This window comes from Pecten maximus, chromosome 13 (genome assembly GCF_902652985.1).
Source record: "Pecten maximus chromosome 13, xPecMax1.1, whole genome shotgun sequence".
NCBI lineage: Eukaryota > Metazoa > Mollusca > Bivalvia > Pectinida > Pectinidae > Pecten > Pecten maximus.
In genome coordinates, this window is record NC_047027.1 from 15,863,698 (window position 1) to 15,888,713 (window position 25,016).

General features: G+C 36.7%; 1 protein-coding gene across 1 annotated transcript; it reads right to left on the bottom strand.

Moving 5' to 3' along the window:
- Nucleotides 1-459: 459 nt before the first annotated feature.
- Nucleotides 460-24,161, bottom strand: LOC117340874 (carcinoembryonic antigen-related cell adhesion molecule 1-like). Its single transcript, XM_033902650.1, has 11 exons — nt 24,040-24,161; nt 20,035-20,331; nt 19,452-19,733; nt 16,471-16,729; nt 14,780-14,940; nt 13,211-13,322; nt 12,249-12,374; nt 11,471-11,597; nt 9,456-9,572; nt 7,931-7,999; nt 460-7,666 (listed from the first exon to the last, which is right to left on the bottom strand). Exons 4-11 carry the CDS (start codon nt 16,601-16,603, stop codon nt 7,564-7,566), a joined length of 948 nt encoding a protein of 315 aa, XP_033758541.1. The 5' UTR covers nt 16,604-16,729; nt 19,452-19,733; nt 20,035-20,331; nt 24,040-24,161; the 3' UTR covers nt 460-7,563.
- Between the last annotated feature and the right edge of the window lie 855 nt (nt 24,162-25,016).

Here is a 25,016-nt window from a genome sequence, read left to right on the forward strand (position 1 = left end):
TCATTGTTTACATTATGGGCTCATAACGTAAATGTTTAAAAGGGCATTCCTTTGTTTGAATAAAGTTTAGGTCGTCAAAATCAAACTTACTCGAAATTATGTATTTCTTCCAAATAGTAAAAGTTATAACCTTTACATTAATACGTCAGTTTTACGCTCAAGTTAACCAAAGTTCTTCAAGTATTAAGTCCTGAAAATTCTTAATTCGACCCGAAGTATCACTAATTGCCACAAAGACATACAGTATTTGTATATGATACACTTTTTCCTGTGCATTTCAGTGTTTATTCCATTACTTGTAGGCACAAACACTCATATACCGGTAATTATCGTTCGGACATAGATTCCATTAATAGAAATTGTGCATGTTTCTGATGTCTGAACGAAGGAATGCCCCTTAAAGTCAAATGAAAATATTTCTTACCAACAAGATCAAATTATAAAGAAATATCAAATTCATTACAGGTACAAAAGGAACTTTAATATTATAATCTAAGAAATATTTTTAAACAACAATGCACATGTGTAATCTGTTTTTGATGACATGGACATAAAATCTAAATCTTTTATCCCCAAAACAAAAATTAAAAGTAAAAACATCATCAACATTATCAAGTTTATAGAATCTTTTCTGATAGATAAAGGGAGAGAACCCAGTATTTTTGACATCTCTGATTATCAGTAGAGATCCCCACAAGTACAGGTAAGATTATAACAAAAATGAGACAGCTTTCTGAAGTCTATGATTTGGAGGTAGACTATTTTCTCAAGATTCTTTGGACGGAATTATTTCATTTTAAAATATCTATTTATCAAAGATATAAAGAATGAAGAGATAACAGGAATATAAATAAAGTCCTTTCCTCAGAAGGCATATTAATTGTTCATTAAAATTTGTCTTCAATCCTTAAGCCAAGCAATAAAAAACATCAGGGCTTTAGAACATGGTACATACACACCTGAGAGCATGTTTTCAAATTCACAAATATGAGTTTTCATTATCAGGTTTGAAAGGGGGATGGCTGTTGAACAATATATGGTACATGGATGGTTTTGATACTCCAAATCTCATGGAAAGTTTTATACGACTTCTAAAACCTCTTAAATCTAGGATGGTAAATTGATTATCCTGAATTTTAAATCTGCAAAATAGTTCAACTTTAATCTTAGTTTATAAAGGAAAGGTAGGGTTTATAAGATGTAGGCTACAGAAATGAGAATATTTTAGCCTTGATATTAACATAAACAATAATATAACAAGCAAAATTATCAAAAACTTTTTGAATAAAAATAGAAATGCTTCCTATAGAAAAATGTTCTAAAGAATATACAGGTATACAATGGTTAATGAACACTATTTCTAGAATTGCCAAATAAAGAGAGTAATATCACAGATCAGTCAGAGGCCCAGTGGCCAATAGTGGTAGGACACGAGGGAGACTGAAGGGTCGCTAGTTCGTGTCCTGGCATAGGCACAGTGTGTTGTATCCTGGAACAAGATACTTTACTCAGCTGAGTTTCCAGTAGACTCAGTGTTTGAGTATGTGATAAGGCAGTACAGGAAATGTCGTGTGTAAAGCTGTTAGCACTGAAATGGCAGCTCCAGCTTCATAATCCCCAGGGAGTTGAGAAAGACATTGATGGCAGGTTCCTAAAGGCCAATTATCATGGGTAATAATTTGTGAACGACTTAGAGACTTCTTTTAAATAATGATGTGATATAACAGTATGTAAGAACTTCAAAGTATTATTATCATTATAAGTTCCCTATATATTTTGTAATTTTGAAAATTACTGGCATATCGTTCTTATTTTGATGCATTGAAAACTGAATAAATCATGTATCTGTACATAATCAACAAATATAACTGGAAAGGAAAGTAACAACAGCCAGGCCAGGACTCGAACCTCAGACCTCCAAATTCTAGATCAGCGCTCTAACCTTTCAGCAGTGTGGCCACCGGTGTTCAGCCGAGACTCCTCCAGTAAGATGTATTATAAAAGTATGTCACAATGGTTATGAGGTCATAAACATGATAAATATAATGCAACTCCAGCCTTTTGCAAAAAAATTTCAGATCCAATATAAAAATTGAAGACCTTTGATTCGGTCAATATGGTATTATACAAACCTGGTAGAATTTATAATACTGACCTCGTGTTTCTTCGTCGGTTAATATTTGATTCTACCAGGTTGGTATAACACCATATTGACCTCACCTAAGGTCTATAATTCATAATTATAGCACAATATATTTTCATACAAATGCAACAGAAATTTACAAAATTCATTCAAACTAAAAAGATACTTATTTTAAACACTTAACATTTTAAATGAAAAAAAAAATTCAAACATCAGCACAAAGGCATTTTATAAATCCTCAAAATATATGTGTTCTAATCAATGAAATAACACATTTAACAGTGCAGAACTATTCAATAACTTTGTAAGGATATAACATCCATTTAAAGGAAATAACAATGCTAACTGATGTATGTAATACAACATCATTCTTAAAACTGGAAAATTCAAATTCAAATACATGTTTGGATCTGTATTACTTTTTATATACTAAGTGTTACACAGTGGTCTGTAAGTTTCAAATCGATAATGCATTCAACAATCAAAGGTAGGAATTACCTCCCTTTAATCTGATGCTCAGGACAATGCGGAAAGATGGAGGGTTCAGAAGTACTCTCAATGAGTGGAATATTAAGAAAACAAAAACAAAACATGAAAATTCTCCAAAAAGTGACATATTATTCTTATTTGATTATTAAAAGCCTGATTGGAATAAAATATCTCTTTATTAAACTGTGATATTTCAGGTAAATCTATGGACTAAGTTTTTACAGTTTCTTGGTATAATGCGTAATACTTTTTAAAACAAAACTATCTATCAAAATGAATAAATAAAAGCGAAATCCTAGCTAGAATGAAAAAAGAAGTAACAATGTAATTTCCCTGCATGATACAACAGACAACTTGTCACAAGGGAGAATTCAGCCTCTATGGTCAGATGACAGGGATAAAACTTGAGAATCTAAAACGCTTTAGGGCACAGGGACTTGGTAAAAATTCACAACCCGCCTTCAATATATAATAAACATATACAGACCGTTGGTTAATTGGAAATTTGTGACAAGTTCCTGTGTATCGAGTATTGATGAAATTATTTTCTTGTGAAACAGTTACATTGTATCATTTTCCACTATGAGATTCAGCAATGTGAATATAATACTGTATACAAAATGAGCAGCATATGTTCCCTCTGTCAGCCAATCAAAAAGACTCACACATGAACTACATACCGGTAGATTTTTTGTCCAATCACATCAAGTTTTACAAATACAGTAAAAATGTAGTATAACAAATATATTTTCTAAATGATATAAGTTCAAACAGTAAATTATAAATGGACGGAAGGAAGAACAATAGAATCTAAGAGCAATAGAATATCATTCTCATTGTTACTGTAGAGTTATAATAGCATCATATTAAAATGATAATATCAACATAATCTAAATATAGAACCCGGGAAACAGTTAGGAATATACCGTTTTTGTTTCAACAGATATCAAACAAAAAATCCCACCTATTTCCCAAAATTCAGATAAATATATACATGATCTTTTTTGAAATATTCAGTCAATGATATGTGGTACTGAAACATTAGTTCATCTAACAGCGAAGTACACCATATTCAGTCAATGATATGTGGTACTGAAACATTAGTTCATCTAACAGCGAAGTACACCACTGTATATGATATACAATTCATAGATAAGTTCTCCATCTCGGTCACTGATATAAAGATTTTTTTTCTGAAAAAACCATTGCTTTCATTTATCAATGTACAAATAAGTTTTGTCTTCATGATATTCATAATAAATGACATACACAACTGTATATATATGAAACATGAGACTGTATCTATCAATAAAAAACAAATCGAGTATACAATACCAAATGTTGTAAAACAAAAACATGATTACTCTACTAGGATCCCAACTTGTGTAACATATCAAATTGTGATTTTTTTTTTCTAGAAAATTTCATTTAATTATCAGTATAATATACAGTATAGGTTAATGGCACTGAACTTAGCGATGTAGAATGGTCATAAAACTGATTCCTACACCCACAGGAAGATCACTGAATTCTACGGCCATTCCACACACAGTAAGTATAACAAAAACATATTAATTTCTCTTTGCGTAGCACCTAAGATCTATTGTAAATTAACTACAACAAAGGATAATATAATAATTGTATTATCCTGCCCAAACAACTACTACTAAATATCTAACCTTAGTTCCCTTATCACTGTCAACCCATAGCACTTTAATTTCAAAGCAGGCATTTTTTTTTACCTTAAAGTAAATATATTGAGTTATCCCAAAAGAAATCTGCTTATAGATCAATATTCAAGCTTAAATTATACATATATTCAATATTCATTATCATTTCATAAGTAATATATTAACATTATAGCAACCATTTTGTTACTCTGGTCAAATGTCAACTGATTCTCGAAAATTGTTTAACTTCCATTTCTTAAAATTGAATTTGATAAATTCTGGATCCAACATTCTGATCTATCAGAGTTCCTTCCCTTTATGCTACTAGTGTTAAGGTAGGGAGATGATTGGGCTGAGAATAGGATTTCACTTGTTGTTTTGAACTAAATTTCCCAGAATTGTCTCCCTTTATCTTTCCAGTTAAACTTCTAACCATTTCAAGTGTTCTTTTTATTTGCATTAGAATTAACAAATAAAATGTTGGTACCTTACGGTAGCTTATACATGTATAGGGGATCTCAAAACATTCTGGGGGAGATTGATAAAATTTTCCTATTTTTAAATAATAAAAAAATCTGGTAATATGGAATCTATATATTATATAAAATAATGAATGAAAGATTCATCTAAATGAATATTTGAAATCTAAATGAATATCTTCACTACAGGAATCCAGACAACATCTTGGCATTGATATCCGGTCGAAACATCATAAGGGCCTGTATTGGACCAAATAAACACAATTTAAAAGAAAAGTTTTTAGACAGAAAGTATAATCATTTATTTACTACAAAAATAATTAGATGTTCATATTTTAGAAATAAGAGTATTAATAAAATCATGTGAAATTAACTTCACAGGTTAAAAATAAATTCATAAACTCAAAAATAAAAAAAAATTAAAAAAAAAGGAAAAAAAACTTATCATCTTCATAGATTTAACCAGTATATTTTTGTATTCCAGGTACATGTTATTTTCAATATCTTTTCAACATTTTTTTTCCATTAATTATTAAGTGTGTATGAGTGGGTTACATATCTCGGGTCAAAATCAATTTTCTAAAAACTCTACGATGAAATAATTTAAACATATAAATGAAGAAATAGTTCTAATGTAGAGTTATTTTGATTGATAAAGATAAATTTGATTATAAGAATGTCATACATTGCCTCACAATAGGTAAACATTAAAAAAAAACTCACATGTTCAAAAAGGTTTTGGACACTCATCCAATAAAACATTGAAATAATCAATTAATTACAAGGAAGTTTAATTCAAATAAATAAAGAAAAAACAGCACAGTTATTGATTACATGTAAATATTTCTAAGTTAATAATATACACTATTTAAATATTAGGCTAGGTTGACCATGAAGTTCACTTGTAATGATATTTAATTTCTAAACTTGCAAAGGTCTTTATCAATTTTGCGATTATGTAATATCATTTTGCAAATGTAGGTATAAGAAAATGTAATAGGCCTATATAGAGACACTTATAAAGTATTGGGACATGTTGTATTTTAACAATTTTGACAATTTCTCATTGGATATTTTATGACTTTGTTCTTCAATGGATTTTCTTGAAATTCCTTACACTAGCAAACAATATTTTTTGCTCTTCCATTCAATAATTTTTACATATTTTTCCATGTTTAGTTTCCAGAAATAGAAGAATACATGCACTGAGATAAACATATGACATTTAGTTGTTCTTTATTCTTACTTAATAATGATGTTGCTAAAATTTTATGTAAAGAAAATAATTTCTGTACAAAAATTATCAGAGGAAGATGCAAATTTTTCTCTACAAGTTTGTGAATTTTAGAGGAAATTTATTAAATACAAATAATTCTCAACAGGTTTGTCAAATTTCAAGAAAATCCATTGAAAAAAAGTCATAAAAGTTCTTTGAAAATCAGTCAAAATGCATGTAATTTTGATATTTCTATATTCACTGTAGCATCACAATTCTTTTTGCAATGGGTATCATTGTTAAATACCCATTATAAGGAGAGTTATAACTTTAATGTCAAAAACAAGAATGATGTCTAATTAACACCATAATATAAGGTCACCCAAAACTAACAGACATGAATGAAGTTTTATACCAATTAAAATTAAATTAATTATCACAATGAAATGTTGTTTATCTTATTTAATATATGTTACAATAGTAAAGAATGACAATAAAATTGGTTTGGTTTACTGAACAATTACAATAGAAAAAGAATACAAAAATAATTTCCTTGGTAAACAGGGTTAATTAAGCATAACAAATACATTTCTAGTACATTAATCCCGATCGGACATGAAAACTTACGGGGTCTTCTCATGCCCGACCACGTGGGTTAACTTTGGGTACTCTGGTTTCCTCCCAAAGTAAAACCACCTCATTCAGGCCAACAAGTGTGATTAATATAAGTTTGTATGACTTGTTTTACAATTATTGTAAAATAAATAATGTTAACATTACACTTAACAGGCTGTCAGTAAAGATTCCTGGTGAGCATATCTTAATGTACATTGTGTGTCTGAATTCTTTACTTCTAAAAAAAAGTTGTGTCACAAAATATTTACAAAACTGTATCACACATTTACAGCAATATTATAATATCACAGCTCAAAATATATCAAAATAAACTATCACAAACTTATGCACCTCTAATTTCCATCCATTACAGAAAATTATATCATTTCACATACAGGTACCTACTTCTTAAATTAGGATTCCTAAGAAAAAGAAATCAACATGGTAGCTTGACCTACTTTCACCATGTTTTCCTTATTGATCCATGCGTGACACTCCTTTTTCTGACGCCGTAGCTTTTTTCAATTGTAAAAATGCTTGAGTTTTGCGTAAGTGTGGGATGATATAAATAACATCACAACATTTCCAGAATTAACTTCTGTCAAAAGCCGAGGACCTTTTCCAAATCACATATATATACTGGACTATAAGAATACTCCTATTTTTATGATGTCGTTTTGTCTCTACTATTCTGTAACCAGATTATGTCGACTGTGTTCTGGACTTCCTTCACTTATATAACCATGCTCTCCGAGATCCTCAGTTTCTTCCTCCCTTCTTTCTCTCCTTGTCCTCCTATGACTTGACTCTTCCCTTCGTTCCTTCCTTCTCGGACTGCCATCCCTATGTTCAGATTCGTCCCTCTCTCTTCTTTCCTTCCTTGGCGGACTTTCTTCTCCTTCTCCCGATTCACGTTTGTGGTGACGCTTCTTTTTGCGTCGTCGTCGTTCTTTACGACGGGTAGTGCTCGAGTTCTGCGTAGGTATGTTCCTTTGATAGGTGGACGGGTCGCTTACGTTTTGACATCTGATGATTGCTGTCATCATATACAGATCTGTAAATAGTAAAAACCATTATATTATCCATGCAAAAAATACCGAAAAATTATCTGCAAACATATCTTTTTTTTAAAAAGGGTTTTCAAATTATGAGTAAATTACAATACAATGTATTTACTTTGAAAGAAATACATAATCCTTTTGTAGCATTAGCTTAAACTTTTATAATGGAGAAAAAAACACATTGTTTATCTCATATTTTGATAAAAAAGGTCATTTTAATTAGTATAGAAATGTTTGGCAAAAACTTATAAACATACATGATTGTTCCGTTTTCGCTCTCCACAGCGGTAGGTGGTGCTCTCAGGAGGAAACGAGATGTTGTACTCCTAGAAAGAGATGTTATATTGTTACCAGCAAATTAAACTCAAAACTCTGAATATCTGATATCTCTTTAAAACTGACTATCAACAGAACCTTAAATGGCAGAATCAAGCATAAATATCTACAAAAATTCATCTTTGTATACATATAAATATCTATTAATAACTGACTTGATGAGGTGAATATGTGGCTTTATGAGCGTCATCATGAGAAATATAGGTATTGACAGACCAGAAAACCCTTCAATACAGTCAACATATATCATTATACAAAGTAACTCAGACCAACTCGTAATGTTGATAGTGTATACATAAGAATGGTAACCCATAGATACACAAACTTATATCTTAAAAGTTAAGTTTTTGTCACCATAAGCAGAGATTTTGAATTTTGATTTTTTTTTTTTGATTTTGAGAGAAATGTTAGGCTGTTTCCAAAGGTGCCTTTGTCATAAGCAGAGATTTTGAAGTCTGCAGTTTTATATACCACTTTATCATAGCAACATAACCATCTCAGAGAAGTTCTCAATTATATATGTATAATTGTTAGGCTGTTTGTCAAGGTGCCGTTGTCTTTCCTACAACATTGGGAATGGGGACATTCAAAGGACAGTCTGTGACCATCATAAGGAATATATACCGCACAGTTGTATACCTTTTGTATACTACACACCTGTATACCACATGTAATTTGTGTGTAAACCACACACCTGTATACCACCTGTAACCTGTATGTAAACCACACACCTGTATACCACACACCTGTATACCACAAACCTGTAAACTACACACCTGTATACCACCTGTAACTTGTATGTAAACAACACACCTGTATACCACACACCTGTATACCACCTGTAACTTGTATGTAAACCACACACCTGTATACTACCTGTAACCTGTATGTAAACCACACACCTGTATACCACCTGTAACCTGTATGTAAACCACACACCTGTATACCACCTGTAACCTGTATGTAAACCACACACCTGTATACCACCTGTAACCTGTATGTAAACCACACACCTGTATACCACCTGTAACCTGTATGTAAACAACACACCTGTATACACCTGTAATCTGTGTGTAAACCACACACCTGTATACCACACACCTGTATACCACATGTGATTTGTATGTATACTACACACCTGTATACCACCTGTAATCTGTGTGTAAACCACACACCTGTATACCACATGTGATTTGTATGTATACTACACACCTGTATACCACCTGTAATTTGTGTATAAACCACACACCTGTATACCACACACCTGTATACCACATGTAATTTGTGTATAAACCACACACCTGTATACCACATGTAATGTGTGTATAAACCACACACCTGTATACCACCTGTAACCTGTATGTAAACCACACACCTGTATACCACCTTTAATTTTTGTCTAAACCATACACCTGTATACCACCTGTAACTTTCTGATATATTTACCTGAATGTTTCAGGAGGGTAGTTGCCGCCGTGTACCACACCATAGCCATACCCATCAGAGCTCTCCATGTCCACATCAACATGCTTCCGTGACACAATTGAGGGTTCCAAACCATTGCTATTAGAAATAAAATGTTTGGTTTAAACTATATCTTTATGCAGTTAAGTTCATGACAGTGTACAGAAAGGTAGGGAAAAGGAGGGAGGGTTTGGGACGTTGGGATAGATTAGGACACTGAGATAGAAGCACAGCGAGATAGATGGACGGTGGGATAGAAGGATGGTGAGATAGAAGGATGGTTAGACAGAAGGATGGTGGGGATAGAAGGATGGTGGGATAGAAGGATGGTGGGATAGAAGGATGGTGGGATAGAAGGATGGTGGGATAGAAGGATGGTGGGATAGAAGGATGGTGGGATAGAAGGATGGTGGGATAGAAGGATGGTGGGATAGAAGGATGGTGGGATAGAAGGATGGTGGGATAGAAAGGGTGGGATAGAAGTATGGTGGGTAGAAGGATGTGGATGTGGGATAGAGGACGTGGATAGGTGGTGGTATAAGGATGGTGAGATAGATTAGGCCGTTGGTGGGAAGGATGTATGAGCTTATCGATTTGGGGGGATAGATATGGTGGTAGAAGGATTGGATGTAAGAATACGTTGTGATAGAGGATTGTGGGCCGCGGCTTTGGTGCTCGATTTCATGATGTGGCTCGGCTGTGTTGTGGCTGAGCTGGTGGTAAGGTTTGTGGGTGTTAGCGGCTGTGGGCTGGGATGTTGCTGGCGTTCTGAGTCACTGTGTGCGCTCATGCGGCTGGTGCTTCGCGGCTGTGTCTCGCTGCGGTGGGCTCGTCTGGATGGTGGCTGGTTGCCGTCTGGTGGGCTCGCCGGTGGTGGCTGCTTGCTTGGTGGGCTGCACGCTTGGTTGGCTCGCTTGCTGGTGGTGGCTCGCTGTGGGAGCTGGTTTGGCTCGACCGGCTGGTGGTCTCGCCGGGTGTTGGCATCGGGCTGGTGGCTGTCCGGTGGTCGGCTCGCCGGACTGGTCGCGGTTAATCGTGGCTGCCGGCTGGGTGGCTTGCGGATGTGGTGTCTGACGGGTTGTGGCTCGCCGGCTGGTGCCTGCCGGATGTGGCTCCCGGCTGGTGGGCTCGCCGGCTGGTGCGCTCGCCGGCTGGTGGCTCGCCGGCTGGTGGCTCGCCGGCTGGTGGCTCGCGGCTGGTGGTCTGCCGGCTGGTGGGCTCGCGGCTGGTGGGCTCGCCGCTGGTGGCTCTTCCCGGGTGGTCGCTCGCCGGCTGGTCGGCTCGCCGGCTGGTTCGCCGCCGGCTGGTGCGGGTCGCGGTGGCTGGGTCGCCTGGTGGTTCGCCGCTGGTGGCTCCGGCTGGTGGTGCTGCCGGTTTGGTGGACAGGCTGGTGGGCATCGCCGGCTGGTGGGCTCGGGCGGCTGGTGGGTGGCCGGCTGGTGGGCTGCCGGCTGGTGCTCGCCGGCAGGTGGCTGCCGGCTGGGTGGCTGCCGCTGTGGCTATCGGCTGTGCGCTCGCCGTGCTGGTGCGCTCGCCGCTGGTGCGCTCGCCGCTGGTGGGCTCGCCGGCTGGTGCGCTCGCCGGCTTGTGGGCTCGCCTGCTGGGTTTGGCTTCGGCCGGCCCGGTGGCTGGCCGCTTGGTGCCTACCGGCCTGGTGGGCTGGCCGCTGTGTGGTTCGCCGGCTTGTGCTGCCGGCTAGGTGGCCTGGCGGGTGTGGCTCGCCGGCTGGTGGGCTCGCCGGCTGGTGGGCTCGCAGGCTGGCGCGCTAGAAGGATGGTGGGATAGAAGGATGGTGGAATGGAAGGATGGTGGGATAGAAGGATGGTGGGATGGATTCTTAGGATGGTGGGATATACGGAGATTAGGATGGTTGAATGATGGACAGACAATATACACAATCCAATTAAGTTCCCTGGGTTCGTAGTGGAGGACAGATTAGTATACCCATAAACTTCCATTAACTTGAAGATATATCAGATTATAAACAATTTGCTTACCTGTACGGCCTTGCTTTGTATCTGGGAGTGGAGGTTTCAATATAGGCAGGCTGTTCTTTAAGTTTCTCAACAGGCAGCGGTTTAGGAGTGATTCGACTTTTCTTCTTATCTTTCTTTTTACAGCTTCCTGTGTCAGATGTCATAAAAATTAGTGTGACATTAAACAACAAAGAGTCATGTGAACATAAATGATAATATATGTCTCTGTGATTGTGGAATTTTACATGGAATAGAACCATTTGGCCACAAAAATTACACCCTGACTGTGTATTATTTTATTATGTGTGTGATATTGTGGAATTGGTGAGGAAGACATATGCAGTCAGAAACACCCCCTATGCCTATAACATACCTATCAAAATCATTAGATTAAACCCTGTGGAAATAACCCCCACACCTTTGGTTTATTTTGTTTATCATCTTATTAATAGCCAGGGTGATTTAAGGATGTGTCAAGTTTTATAAGTGGAGGAAAGCTGGAATACCTGGAGAAAAACCACCGGCCTACGGTCAGTACCTAGCAGTCTGTACCTGGCAACTGCCCCACGAAGGTTTTGAACTCGCAACCCAGAGGTGGAGGGCTAGTGATAAAGTGTTTGGACACCTTAACCACTCAGCCACTGCAGCCCTCACTCCCACCCCTGTAACTTAATCTATCGAAATCCCAAAATTAAACCCCAATTGTCTCGCCTACTTGACACCTGCCATTTTGCCTGAAAAATACACTAAAGCTTACAGATAATAGAATTGAGGACATGAATAAAACACTTATACAGACCTGAGCATATACAGCACACAATGATGAGGATGATGATGAAGAGGATGAAGAGGATACCCAACACAATGGCGACGATGACTCCTACAGACAGACCTGTCCCTGTATCTCCAGTAGAAGCCCCTGTATCTGAAAAAATAGTTTTTATAATGTTTAATGTTAAAAAAAATGGGTCGGAAATCTCAAATGTTTACATTGCAATTCTGTTTATTTTCAGGTTTTAAAATTCAAATAATGAATTTATTTTATTGAAATTGAATATGTTTCTTGTTACTAAAAATATTTCAGGGAAACACGGCAAGATATCATGATTATCATGCCTACTATGTTTTAAGAAGATCAGCTGAAAAATATATAGGGGAGAGAACTCCGGACAAAAATCAAATAATGAAATAAACAAAGGATAAAAACTTTTGTAAAAATAGTTGAATCCAATTGCTACTCAGGGAAACACAACTACATAACAGGCCTATTACATTATAAAGAAATCCATTGACAATGTAGGAAGAGATCTCCAGACAAACGAAACACTGTGTGTAGGTGACGTGAGGGGGCTTCAATGGTGGGGTCTGGTATATCCCCCTTTGGTTAGATTTGTCTTGTCCATGATCTGGTAGATTTACAAGTCTGCTTTCTCCCTGGGACAGGCAGTTGTGCTACATTTAAGGTGGGCTGGGTTGTCTGCAAGCTTATTTAGTAGGGCTTTTTCTGAGGGCTTCCTGGGGCCGTTGATGGTCCTAATTCCCAACTGGAATTGTTTCATTTTAAAGCCAAATTCCCAAAATTTGCAGTTTACTCCTGAAAAAATCTTTCCCAATTCACCAATTTTCTTCACAAACTGAGACAAAAAGGACCCTTCCCAAACCAGTGAGAAAAAGCCCTGTTCAGTTACATATCAAACACCTTATGGTAAAACGTTTGTTGTTGTATTACATATATATATAAGTATGGACTAGAGTACAAACCTGGCTCGGATCCTGTGTCTGATGATGTACCAGTAACCAAAAAGTCAATATTTCCGGACTCACCAACAGAGTTAGAGGCCCGACAGGTGTATGTTGTACTGCCAGACTCCACCTGGTACAAGGAAATTTAACAAGTTATTAATTTAATATATTTCATTTTAGCTGTGTCAGATTCATTGTAAATCATTTTAAGATTGATAAAATTTGAAAAAGAAGTTTTGTGAGTCTTATCTGAGCAGCTATTTCGGATTTAATTGCATATTTATTTTTATATCACAGAGATATAACAAATATTGTATTGTAAGTAAACTGTGAAGCGGTTTATATGACACTGGGGTCCAGTATTGGCCTACATACTATCAAACTTCCCTCCATATATACTGATAATTGGAACCAAGCTTGTATTATTTTCTATGACAATTAAATGTGATTTCCTCATATAATCCTATATGATAGTAATAAAGTTAACCCCCTCCCTAGGGGGACCCCAGGGTCATGAAATTCACAATTTTGGCAAAACACCTTTAGATCCTTCCATCTTTGAAGAGTAAACTTGATTCTATTATATTATATGGGTATTGGGAAGAATATTTTAGAAATTTCTGTAAGTTTGACCATTTTTGACCCATGAGTTCAGTCAAGGCAAAAATGTACATACCGTATACCATCAAACTACATTCCTATACTGAAAATTGTAACCAAGGCTGAGTTGATTCCAACGGAATTGATTCAACAAATGAAAGTACAAAATGTGATTTCTCTTTAGACACTTCCATCTATGAATAGTATTTGATTCTACATAAGAAGATTTTCAAAATTTCAGTCAATTAGACCACTTTTTGCCCCAACCCCTCAGGCTCCATAGGGGTTGGGAAGATATAATTCACAATTTTGGTTGACCTTTAGCCATGAAACATTTCAGCATTGTTTCAGTGAAATTGGCCCTGGTTTTTGTTTTTAGAAAAACTGTTATAGACGCAGGACAAAAGGCAATAAAAATTAGTTGATTGAAATATTGTCTCAGGTGACCTAAATGTTTCTTGAGATTTGTATGAAAAGACCTTTTTAGTGTTGTATGGAGAAGATTGTGTCTTTAATCCAGACAGATGGACAAATGAAATAATGAATATCAGACAGATGGACAAATGAAATATTGAATTCCAGACGGATGGACAAATGAAATAATATGACACTTGGCTGATGAAGGTTGATTTGAATACTGTAATGCACTTATATTTCATGAATACTGCATTTGGCGGACTTTCCTCTTCAGACATATTCTTGAATACATGTGCAGAATTTCATGAAACGCTGATCTCTAAGTGACTTTAAATTCTCGAATGATGAGCTACTAGAGGAATTGACCTTGCTGGACTCACATATCAGCTTTATGAGGCCACCATCCAAAGATGTTATTTATGTATAAATAATCACAAAAGTTTTGAATTCATAATTGATTCTCCTCACATATTAATTCAAAAATAAATTCCAAGTGAAGTGATTTACATTATCCCACCAACTGATAATGTGGGAGAAAATATTTCGAGGAGTTTAAAAATTTTGACTCACCGATATAGAGATGACTTTGCCAGTTAAAGAGAGAGAAGTGCTTCCTTCACTCCAGGCGTAGCGTGTAGGCTCAGGGTTGGAATCTGTGTCACATGACAGAGAAACAGTGGTACCTACAGCTGCCGTTTGAGATGACTGTGTCACGGCGCTCTCTGGTGCATCTACAGAAAAAAAAAGTTGAATTTATTATTAAAACCTTATGTTACAAGGAATAATTTCAACCAATCATTAAACTTCTAATAACAAGTCTAAAGTTACCGTAATCGTCCTTTTTGACGAAGGTTTAACAATTTAAGAAAAGAGAGTGTGGGTTTATATTAATGACAGATATAACCTTTTTCGATGTGGACTTGTAATTCGAGGAATTTCTTGCCCCAATTCATTATATTATGTTTTGCGTATGTACATCTTATGTCGATCTTAGCTTGGGATCGCCCAAGCTCGGGGGTCGCCCCATCTGAAACAGTCTTAGCAGAGCCGCCTGCTATAAGCTAACAACTGCTTACTCTGTGGCTTGTGATCGCTCAAGCTCGGGGTTGCATGCCCCACTAGTATCACTAGCTAGTATTAAAACTGTTTAGGTGTACCTTTTCTTGTTAGGAGTTAAACTTATTATGTAATATTGTAATTAGTTTTGATGTAATTCGTTGTAAGGATGAGCAGCCCCTAAGAATGCCAAAGTTTAAGTAATTAAACCTGAACAAGTTATAGGTTCATTCATATTTGAACTTCTCTACTGTTTGTTGTGTTGTGTATAAACTATATTAATTATGCCATATACGGTCTAAAAATAGAAATGCATTGAGGATTAATGGCTGACTAAATATTTATATACATGTGTTTACAAATGTTTATACATTTGGATGTCAAATCCATGATAAAAAATTATGAAATAGATTTGCAGTCTATGAGAGCATAATTAACTGACAACAAAGCGTGAGACCAATTTCTATGTGTATGACTATATTTTATTCATGCACACCACAGCCATTCGACATTAAAGGGGCTTGTCTGCAGAGAGATCAGAAAAATTGGCTAATAGAAAAAGATTTTTTACACATGACAGATTGTTGGAATTGTTGAGTTTTTCATTTTATTTTCCTTATAAAACGCTGAAAAGTGATATTAAAACCTCATTTTTTAAATATTATTTATTTAATCGCAACCCGCAGTAAGTCCCGCTATAAAGTGGAGTCTAATTTGATTAGACACATCAAAGAAACAAGCACGTGCATAGTGCCGCACAGTGATAACTTCAAAGGCAGCGGCGATTTACAAAGAAGATTTGCCGTTATATTCCATACATTTCCCTCTCAGGTTGAGTTTTAAAACGTCTTTTAAATACATATTCTAGTAATTGTTATCAAGAAATAAAGTCGGAAAGCCTCTAATTTTGTCACATAGAAACGTGTACTGAAGTTTATTTAGTGATCGGAGATGTGCCGTTTACCGGTCCGTCTGCGGGTAAGCCTCTTTAAATAATTTGGCCTAAAATTCTCTGTTTCCGATAACCCTAATGACCCTATATTTTTGTGATTACATAAATATACCACAAAGATTGTTGTTGCTATTTTGAAGGAAGGACTATCAAAGAAGTCAAATGTCTTTGTCTATAGCGTTAGTAAAACTATCTCATCATTAACAGCTAAACATACGTTTATTTCTATAGGCTTCTGTCGGAGTGTACTTACATTGGACATCTATCACCACATCTGCAGTAGTTGAGCCATACGAGTTTGAGGCTTCACAAGTATATGTCCCCGAGTCATCCTTCTGGACATTGGTCACTGTCAGAAACAGCATTGGACGAAACTTCATTGCCATTAACTCTCCATGAGTAGCTTAAGGCGTTGTTGCTAGGAGAAGCACTGGCCGAACATGTCACGGTGAAGTCGTCACCAAGCTTTGTCGTTACGCTGGTAGGGTTGATGGTAGCACTGTTTGGTTGAGCTGAAACATTATATATATTAACACCATGAATGAAAAGGGATCGTAACAAAATGTCTAACTTCAAACTGGTGCAAAAGTAATTAAATGGACAAAATTGTAATTAAATTTACTATTAATATAATACAGGCATTAAAATGTTATTTCTAAACCTAGATAAAACCTATCCACCATAATCAAGTTCTGAACTTGATTGATTATAATAACTAATCAACCATTGATCATTTGAGAAATCGCATTGTTAGTCGAGGACTTTTATATTGTTTCCCAACACTACAGTTCAAGGGTTTGTACAAAAGACACACAATATATTAACAACTTTCAAATCAAATTGAGAGTTAGATACAGTATAGAGCCAAAATGACTGAAACTTCATCATATAGCAGTGTCAATTCCTACCAATACTAGTACAAATAAGCTGGTATGATGTTGAAAACATCTGTTACATAGTAAAACTGATAATTGAAATCAAATGTCTGAAGTCCCTTCCAGCAAACACAATTTCACGGCATGTATAAAATTTGTATTTCATAGAATTTATTTTTGGTTAATTCCAGTTATCACAATATCTCAATTCACTAATCCATTTTTTTATTTTTGTATAGTCAATTATAGGACTTAATTTTAAGGACAATTTGTTAACAAAATGAAAAGTGATCTAATTTCATAGCAAAATACAAACATGTATAGACCCCACAGGGATTGTGTCTCCCGCATTGACAGGATCCATATTTTTGCAAACTTTGTGGGGCTCTTAAGCAAAGGAACCTACCAGCCAACTATGATTATATGCTCTGCCGTTTGTGAGAAGTTGTAAAATGTATGAACAAATTTAACCTTGAATAAAGGTGAAGGCAATTTACTTTTGCAAACTCTGTGGGTGTCCATCCAAGTAAACTACCAGCCAAACATCATGATTATAGGACTCGTGATTTGTGAGAACAGGTCAATTAAATGTTTTAACAAACAGACCCCTGTGATCTTAAATATACAGTCTACCCTCGTTATACCGCCACCTTTTGTTCTTGTTGTAATTGGCGGTATAAAGAGGGTGGCGGTAGTATCGAATTTGAGAAAAAACAAAAATGTAGGATTCCAATCTCTTTTATTGTGATCAAATCAGAAAACACAAACATTTCAATTTCAGGTACTGAACAGTAAAAGTGTCTAAACATGGTTATTGTTTTTGTAGTTTGGTAAAAAAAAAAATCACTGATATGCTTTTGTCGCTATTGTCTGTGATAATTTCCGATATTTTTTTTAAAAATCATTCTGCAAGAGTTTATTTCTAATTATGTTGTTTTGTCCGACGTTTCTAGAAATCACATTACCGTTACTATAGTGGCTTTTGCCTCTGTTCCGCTCGGAATATGTTGTGGTTCGTCACCGTCATCGTCAGTGTTAAGGTCCGTTTCACTGTCGTCAAAACTGGTAACGTAGTCAATAATCTCGCTTTCTGTCTGCACTTCGGTAATTTCTGTCTGTTTATCGGCGTCAACAAATTGTCGGACAGTCAGCTGTCTTTCACATACACAATGTGAGTAGAATTCATAACTTATTTTATTACAAAAACAAGCATTCCTTTTGCCAATACCGATGACGATTCGATCAGCGAATAGAATCACTGAAGCGTAACTTCACCTGTGCTTGAATGGGGAGTACCAGTATCTAAAAATAGGACACTAAAGCGTTCCACGGCGATAAAAACATGGCGGTGAAATCGAGGGAAATATACAATGATTCGGCACATTTGTTCTTGAAAGCATATGGCGGATGGCGGTATGCGAGGGTGGCGGACTTAACGGGGGAATTAAAGAGTGCAAAAATCCGTTCTAGGGGACAAGGTGGCGGTATGCGTGGGTGGCGCTATTATCGAGTGGCGATAGGTCGAGGGAGTACTGTAGGTCAAGGTCCTTTCTATTTGCAGATTATGTCGGCCTCACCCAAGAAACCAATCAGCCAAATATCATGAATCTTGGTTATTAAGAAAAAGTCATTTAAATGGAAAAGTTGTTGATGGATGGTAGAAAGACAGATGACGAACGCCTATAATAATCAAGGTGTAAGCTCATTTGGCTCGTTAGGCCAGATGGGCTAAAATAAGTAACAATGACCTTGACCTTGACCTTGTCCCACCAACCCTTAAACTAGAACTATTCCGAGATGTTATGGTCCTTTGTGATTTTTTTTTAAGTTTGATTAAATCGTACAAGGAATGAAGACACTATAGGTAGTCGATAACTCTGGTATTACGTACATTTAAGCATTGATGTCAATTTTTTTTAGTTTCATCGGGATATACAAAACAATTTTGTTTGCAAACTGTATGAATCTGCTATGCGGATTCTTACAGATGTTTGCAAACAAAATTTTTTTTCATACCCCTATGAAACTAAAAAATAATTGACATCAACGCTTATAATTAATTTTTGAAAATAATTTTCTAATTTAAAACATTTTTATGTACAATTTTACTGGTTTTATATGGGATTCTTTTTCTCAAATCAATACGCAAGGTCAATTGTCGTATTGTGACGTCACATTTTTCGCGCCATTCTCGGAATTTTATTCATAGTGGTATGAAAAAAAAATCTCAACCAATCAGAAAGCCGCATTCTGCGTACAAACAATTGAAAATTAATTATTTGCAGCTGATACAAGATTATGGCTGAATTTGAGATTAATGCTGAAATATGAACATTGAGATGATTTAAATTCTACTCACTGTAAAGGACAACCTGTACGCTATTGCTGTGTGTTGAGGTTCCAGCATCATTGGCTGATGTGCAGTAATAAATTCCAGCATACTCTTGGGATACACTCAGGATTGTCAGTGAATTTCCACTTACTGCATACACGGTGTTAGAGGTCAGGGCCGTGTTTACTCCCAACTTGTACCAGGCAACAGTGTAAAGGGACAGAGAGCTAGTTACCGAACAAATGAGTGTGACGCTGTTTCCAGACAGTACATTCCTGACATTAGGGGTTATGGTAACGGTCGGTGGCGCTGTTGAAAAACAAGTCAATTCCTCACAAATTACAAGAGAAAAGAAAAACATGTGGCATTTATGATGCAATATCTGTCACAATTATGAAGTTATGACAAGGTTCCAATTTTTCTAGAAATTTGATAACTCTCTCTATGAGGAGGAGAAGGAAGGAGGAGGAGAAGGAAGGAGGAGAAGGAAGGAGGAGGAGAAGGAAGGAGGAGTATCGAGGTAGCCTCAATCTCCAAATTAATTATTAATTGTAGCTACACAGCCATTATGTACATTACCACTAGATTTGTAATAACCTATTTTACTTACAATAGACGGTGAGAGTTTTACTAGTAGTCTTTGGTTGATCTAGTGTGCTATGAGTGACTCTACACTCCAGCAGTTTCCCGTTATCTGTGGCCTGAGCTGTACGAGTGAATGTGCTATCGACAGTATAGGTGTTGTCGACTGTGTCAACGGTGGTTCCCCCTCCGGTCTGGAAAGCACCTCCTAGATACCAACTAATACTGGGGGCCGGGTAGCCTCCAACAGCCTGACAATACCAATTATTTGAAGTCCCTTCATAGAAGGTGTTTGGGCCAGTCATGGTTGGATTTCCTGGAACAGCTGTGAACATAAACAAGAGGCCCAGGGGCCTTAACGGTCATCTGACTCTAAATTAAAACCCTTATATTATTGTAGTACGCATTCTCTGTAGCAAGTATATAGTGGCACTGTTGGCCATGGTGGCCATCTTGGATTTCTGACCAACCCAATAAATAACAACACTTGGTCTGGACCATCTAAGGATAATTTCTGGTAAGTTAGAGCTGAATCCCATCGGTAGAATTTGAGAAAAAGTTTGAAATAGGTGTTGTTCAGGAAAACCATTATTGCGCAATCACGTTACAAAATGGCCGCCATTGCTGCCATGTCAAAGTTTTCACGAGGCCGAAAAAATAACAACACTTTGATGGCCTTCCGTCCTTAACATCCTCACCAATTTCCAGCTCAATGGCACCAGTGGAACTGGAGAAGAAGTTTAAAATGTGTTTTTCAAGATGGCTGCCATGGTGGCCATCTTGGATTTTTGGCCGACCCGATAAATAACAACACTTGGTAAGGAACATCTCAGGATCATTTCTGGTAAGTTAGAGCTGAATTCCACTGGTGGAATTTGAGAGGAAGTTTGAAATAGGTGTTGTTCAGGAAAACCATGATTGCGCAATCATGTTACAAAATGGCCGCCATATTGCTGCCATGTCAAAGTTTTTACGAGGCCAAAAAAATAACAACACTATGTTGGCTCGCCTTCCTTGACATCCTCACCAATTTCCAGCTCAATGGCACCAAGGAACTGAAGAAGAAGTTTAAAATGTGTTTTTCAAGATGGGTGATATGGCGGCCATCTTGGATTTCAGACCAATCTAAAAAATAACAACACTTGGTCGGGATCATCTCAGGAAAGTTTCAGCCCAACAGCACTGGTGGAAAGTGAGAAGAAGTTTAAAATGTGTTTTTCAAAATGGCGGCTATGGCGGCCATCTTGGATTTCAGACCGACCCGAAAAATAACAACACTAGGTCGGGATCATATCAGGATCATTTCAGGCAAGTTTCAGTTCAATAGCACTGGTGAAACTTGAGAAGAAGTTTAAAATGTGTTTTTCAAAATGGCGGCTATGGCGGCCATCTTGGATTTCGGACCGACCCAAAAAATAACAACACTTGGACGGGATCATCTCAGGATCATTTCAGGCAAGTTTCAGCTCAATAGCACTGGTGGAACTTGAGAAGAAGTTTAAAATGTGTTTTTCAAGATGGCGGCTATGGCGGCCATCTTGGATTTCGGACCGACAGAAAAAATAACAACACTTGGTCGGGATCATCTCAGGATCATTTCTGGCAAGTTTCAGCCCAACAGTACTGGTGGAACTTGAGAAGAAGTTTAAAATGTGTTTTCAAAATGGCGGCTATGGCGGCCATCTTGGATTTCGGACCAACCCGAAAAATAACAACACTTGGTCAGGACCATCTCAGGATCATTTCTGGCAAGTTTCATCTTAATCCCACTGGTGGAACTTGAGAAGAAGATTGAAATGTGAAAAGTTTACGGACGGCGCACGGCGCACGGCGCACGACGCACGACGACGGACGAAGCATGATGGCTATAGGCCATCCTGACCTTTCGGGTCAGATGACCTAAAAAGCAACAGTCAAACCTATCAAGCTACCTTACAAGGGAGATAATAAAAAAGACCACATAAGACAGGTGGTCTCTTAATCCAGGTTCAGATAACTAGTGTGGTAAATTCTGTTAATGTGGTTATCTTTGGAATTTGATATGTAAAATACACGAGTAGGGGTAATTTTCACAATCGATCCACCTTCATTTTAAATTCGAGTTTACGCAAATTGATATCAAAATAATATGCATGGGGAAATTTTCGCGATCAAAAGGACTCCTGGTAATAAGTGTAAATTCCCCCCTTGCGTAAATTTCCATGTTTACAGTAGAATTGTTAGGGAAAATGTGGTCACATATGAGAGAGTCACTTAATTCATGTGGTCACTCAAGCACAGACTTGACTGTATTTGACATATGAATGTCCTGCTTATTATGTAACATTAGGAGGTATGGCATGAAGAAGGGGTCAGCTCCTTTGACCGTTTCACTTTGAGCAATGGTAATACAATACAATTGCAATTCAGTATGAACCAAATCCATTGAAGGGTTCTCAAGATACTGTAAATGTACAGAGCAACCCGCTTATTTGCATAGCCCTTTTTCCATGACAAAATATGCAAATAACCGGAGTATTCGTATAGGCGGAGTTGGGTTTTGGCCCCTCTTATACACTATGTAGATTGTCAGGTAGGTACTCAAAACGGGCGCTATATGATTGTTTACGTTATTTGCATTAAAAACATATTTAAAAAAAAACATTATTTAAAATATAAGAGTAAATACGAAATAAATGGGTTGTTATTCTTTGTAAATGTACAAATATTTGCATATACATTTGTACTTCTTCGTTTACTAGGCTACTTGTCACTCCGAGTCTGTGGGTCCGAAATCGGTCATACACGCGTGGGTTGGCACTACGATGTACAATGTGATCGTTTCAATAAACATTCATTATCGTCTTGAGATGTGTTTTGTTCCTGCTATGAGTATATTAGTTGTTTGATCATAGATGATGAACTGCTTAAGCAATAGACTGTCTTAAATGACAGTGAGATGTGCATTGTCGTTTGGGTTTGTTTTGGAAAATGGCGCACACACACAAAGAGTTGTCGTTCCTTACACATATGCCCCCACAATGCAACGCGCCTAGTAAACAATCATGGCGATCGCAACCTGCCTCAGCGAGTGTTCAAGTCAGGTTTGGATCAATGCTATAATAAATAAACAAATCTCATCAAAAGATGAGACATATCAATATTTTATTCAGTAATTCTTCTTCACAATGCTACTGATATGGTCTGGATAATAACTAAATGTCGATATCGATGCATCGAACATAACCTGTTTTGACGAAGTGGGAACCAATGATTAGATAACGTTGTACATCGTGTCGAATCAATATGTAAGTTAAAAACACTTTTCATAAAACTTTTATTACGGGAAAATCACAAAAATACCCTAAAATCAATTAAAATTTTTCGATTTTTTGGAATTTTTATATGCATATAAGCGGGAGTCGGTGTTTTAGTCGATGCAAATACACGGGATTAAAATACAAAGATAAAGAAGAAAAAAATCGGGACCTGAGAATTTTATGCAAATAAGCGGGATATTCAAATAACCGATATGCAAATAAGTGGGCTCCTCTGTACTTCATTTGGCGCACTCAAATTTGAGCGCATTTCCAAATTTTAACAGATTAAGGAATTGATGAATTGGCACACCAAAATTAGTTTTTATATAAAAATAGCTTATAGAAAGTGCAATTAGCAGTCATAGTTTAGCGTAATGCTTCTAGAGCGAAAAGCGGTAAAATAAGATGACCACTAAACCATGGACATCTACAGTATATCTTAGGTAAGGAACTGGGAGACATGATGGATTGGACATGGGTATCGATATATCACTATACCAAACCCATATTTGCTAGTAAAGGGTTTACCATGGTTACCATGGAATTATCTTCCAAAATATCAAAATGTATGTCTCAAACAATTTGGTTTACAAATCTGCTAATTTGGTGGGTGCTTTGCATTTCATATGTTACCAAAAAAAAAAAAAATTAAAAACCTGATAGCAATTTAATTGTAAAAGTATACATATATTAGACATATGTGTGGGTACTGAAATGTTTAAGTAGGTACAAACCATAGATGTTAATATACTGTACAGAAGTCCATAAGGCGGCCTGTGTGTTACGTGCTGTACAGTTAAATACATCGTTTTCGTTGCTTCGTTGCAGGGTGAAGGTGTAGGTGTTCACAGTGGTCTGTCCCCTGTAGTTACAAAACAGTGCTCCATGACATTACCAAAAATGGAACTCGTACAAATTACAACATCTAGACAAATTCCGTAAGGCTCAAAATCAGACCATGAATGAGATTGACATGTCAGTAAATGCTATATTTGCTTCCTATAGGAATTAACCAATCACTATATGCATCGGTAATCAATGAAGAGATAATCAGCACAAAAGATCCTATAGCCTATGAGGGCTGCATTGAATGAACCTACCTGTGAAATTTGAGGTCAAATACTTTTGGTGAAAAACCAGAATTAATTTTTGTTTCAGTGATATTTGAAGAAATTTTGGAAAGACATATTATTTTTGATGTTTAGGTTTTCTTTTAGAATATTTTATGATGTCTTAGCAATGTTTAAAGAAAGTTAGGTTGAATACAGATTTCGTGTTTAAGCATGAGAAAAGTTTCATGAATATCAGGCCTCATATTATTATGGTCTCCTTCTCAAGGGTCTCTACATTCGAACTGATTGTTTTTTTTGTCTTGTGCCTATTTTTTGTAGTATGTCAGTTAGAATCACAAATGTCTGGTCCTCTAAGATCGAGTCTTTATATTTTTACCTGTTGACAGTACGTACCTCTAAGACTGAGTCTTTATATTTTTACCTGTTGACAGAATGTATCTTTATATTTTTACCTGTTGACAGTACGTACCACTAAGACTGAGTCTTTATATTTTTACCTGTTGACAGTATGTACCTTTATATTTTTACCTGTTGACAGTACGTACCACTAAGACTGAGTCTTTATATTTTTACCTGTTGACAGTATGTACCTTTATATTTTTACCTGTTGACAGTACGTACCTCTAAGAACGTACCTT